Source organism: Nannospalax galili, unplaced genomic scaffold (genome assembly GCF_000622305.1).
Source record: "Nannospalax galili isolate Female #2095 unplaced genomic scaffold, S.galili_v1.0 scaffold3052, whole genome shotgun sequence".
Classification (NCBI taxonomy): Eukaryota; Metazoa; Chordata; class Mammalia; order Rodentia; family Spalacidae; genus Nannospalax; species Nannospalax galili.
This window is the reverse complement of record NW_008330974.1, coordinates 147,617-149,948: the sequence shown is the minus strand read 5'-3', so window position 1 is coordinate 149,948 and position 2,332 is coordinate 147,617. Positions and strand designations below refer to the sequence as shown.

Here is a 2,332-nt window from a genome sequence, read left to right as displayed (position 1 = left end):
CAGCTGGAGATGAGGAAATGGCCAGTTCACCTCCCTGTCCTTTCCCTCTTTTAAACACAGCCCCAGATTCTCTCCAGCCACTCAGTCAACAGTCAGCACCACAATATGGAATCAAGAGGACTCAGGACCTAGCAGGGAATGCTGATGTGACTCCACAGCAGCGCACTGGGGAAGCAGGGGTGACCGGCACCGGAGCTACGGCCCTAGAAACCAGGGCCGCTCAAGAGAACCAAGAGGTGCAGGAAACCAGGGCTCCCTGCATGGTGGGAGTTCAAAGATGTAAGGACCAAGGAGAGATCAGGCAGTGACCAGAAACACAGACAGATGAAAATGGCATTATGGGTTAAAATACCACAGAATAATCAATCACAAGTTCAGAGCCCCATTTTATTTAGCTGGAAGATGGGGTGAAGTCATCACTAGTGTTTTCAGTCTGCGGCTGCACATTCTCCTTGGGGAGGTGTGCTGGAAGGGGGTGGGCCATGCTTGGCAGGAGCTCTGGTGGTCTGGAATCTGGGTCGTGGAGAACCGAAGGAGCAGAATTAGTTTCCTAAGGGTACACTGAGCAGGCCCACACACGTGTCCTTTCCAGCACTACACCCTCCACTGTCCTACCCACTGGGGGAACTCCCCATTTTTCCTGGCCACCTCTCACCTGCCTGGTTCCCCAGTTGGGCCTCAGGCCGATCCCCCCAGAGTTGATGCTTGGGGTCATTGAGGAACCTCTGACTGCGCTGGCATGTTAGGCAGGTCTGCACTGTCCAGCGCTGTCCCTTCCGGCCTAGGGTACAAGTAGGGAGAGGTGTGTCCAGGCTTCCGAGGAAGCATCTGGCATCAGTTTCACCTCCAGTGTCAGTAGGATTCCCACCCCATCCCCATTTGGAATACAAATTTGATGTGTGTGGGGGGAGGCCCCCACGAACATCCATTTCTTGGAACTCTAAGTCCAAACTCTCAGCAAGGTCCAGCCTGTTTTATCACTCTCATCTCCTGATCCTGCCTACCTCAAGCTCCAGCCTTCTGAACGTTTTCTGGCATCACAAATTCTCTTTTTTAAAAATTCTTTTGCCAGGGACGGTGGCACACGTCTTTAGTCCCAATACTTGGGAGGCAGAGGCAGCGCCGGCTGGCCTGGAACTCGCTATGTAGACCAGGCTGGCCTTGATCTCACTAGTTTCTGCCTCCAGCGTGCTTGGATTAAAGGCATGCACCACCACACCCAGAGATGAAGTTGACTTTTTGAGACAGGGTGTCACGTGGTCCAGGCTGGTCTTGAACTCCAATTCCTAAATGCTGGAATTACAGGCATGCACCACATGCGGCTTGGAATTAAACACTTCTTGAGTATTAAATATTGAATGGCGACAGGAGTCATTCTTCTACTGCACACATGGGTGAAATCGCCGCTAGGGCATCGCTTTTAGCTCTGCCCGGACCGGGGGACGAGGCACGGGGGGTGGACACGACAAAGCGGGCTGGGGAAAGCCTGCAGCCGTCCAGGAGGAAGGAGCACCCGGCGGACGCCCCCCGCCGCCCGCGTCCCTCCAGGCAGCAGCACTCACGTCTCTGGCGCTGGGTGCAGGTGAGCCCCGGGATGAGGAGGGAAGAGCAGCCGCGACATAGGGTCCTCTTGACCGAGGGGTCCCTGAGCGAGGAAAGAGGCGGTCGGCCCCGCCCCCACACGCTTCCGCGGCCCGAGGCCCCGCCCCTCCCCGGGCCGGCCCCCGTCTCACCGGCGCAGCACCAGCCGCTTGGCGATGGTCTTCTCCGTGTGGCAGTAAAACCTGGCGAGCGCCTGGTTCTCAGGGTCCTGCGCGAGGACGCAATGCGCGGCCTGGGGACGGCGGCACTCGGTCACCCGGGCCACAGCTCGGGCCACAACTCGGGTCCCGCCTGCCCGCCCGCGGACTCACCTGGTACAGGAAGCTGAGCCTCTGGAAGGCCTCGCGGTCCTTCACCGGGCCCGCCATGCGGGCCAGCCCGGGAAGCTAGGCGCTCGCGGATGGCCCCGCCCCGCCCCGGCGCGCAAGGCCTCCTGGGAGGCGTAGTGCTGGCCCTGGCGCCGGGCGGGGAGGCAAACCAGCGGCCTTCTCCCGGCGCCCCGCCCCGCCCCGCCCCGAGGCTACGGACTAGGGAGCCCCGCGAGGAGCAGGGACAGCCCCTGGGGACAGAAGCCTGGTCCACGTAGGGCGGAGACGGGGGCAGGTGGCCGTCCGCGCTGCTGAAGCCGGGGCGGGGGGCTGAACGTCCTCTGAGTGGGGACAGGCTGCGCGGCGCCCACCTGGGGTCGCAGCGGGTATCCTGGCGTGGGAGGCCCGAGCAGGACGGCGGG

General features: G+C 61.1%; 1 protein-coding gene across 1 annotated transcript; it reads right to left on the bottom strand.

Moving 5' to 3' along the window:
* Positions 1 to 321: 321 nt before the first annotated feature.
* Rpp21 (ribonuclease P/MRP subunit p21) lies at positions 322 to 2,072 on the bottom strand. The gene is made up of 5 exons (XM_008856035.3): positions 1,914 to 2,072; positions 1,734 to 1,834; positions 1,563 to 1,645; positions 656 to 781; positions 322 to 513 (listed from the first exon to the last, which is right to left on the bottom strand). Exons 1-5 carry the CDS (start codon positions 1,968 to 1,970, stop codon positions 392 to 394), a joined length of 489 nt encoding a protein of 162 aa, XP_008854257.1. The 5' UTR covers positions 1,971 to 2,072; the 3' UTR covers positions 322 to 391.
* Positions 2,073 to 2,332: the final 260 nt, after the last annotated feature.

Coding starts and splice junctions, on each gene's coding strand:
- Rpp21 (XM_008856035.3), bottom strand. CDS start 1,970: ATGGCGGGCCCGGTGAAGGACCGCGAGGCCTTCCAGAGGCTCAGCTTC. Junction 1,646..1,733: donor AAGCGGCTGGTGCTGCGCCG/GTGAGACGGGGG, acceptor TTCCTCGCTCAG/GGACCCCTCGGTCAAGAGGA. Junction 782..1,562: donor CTGCACCCAGCGCCAGAGAC/GTGAGTGCTGCT, acceptor CTTGTACCCTAG/GCCGGAAGGGACAGCGCTGG.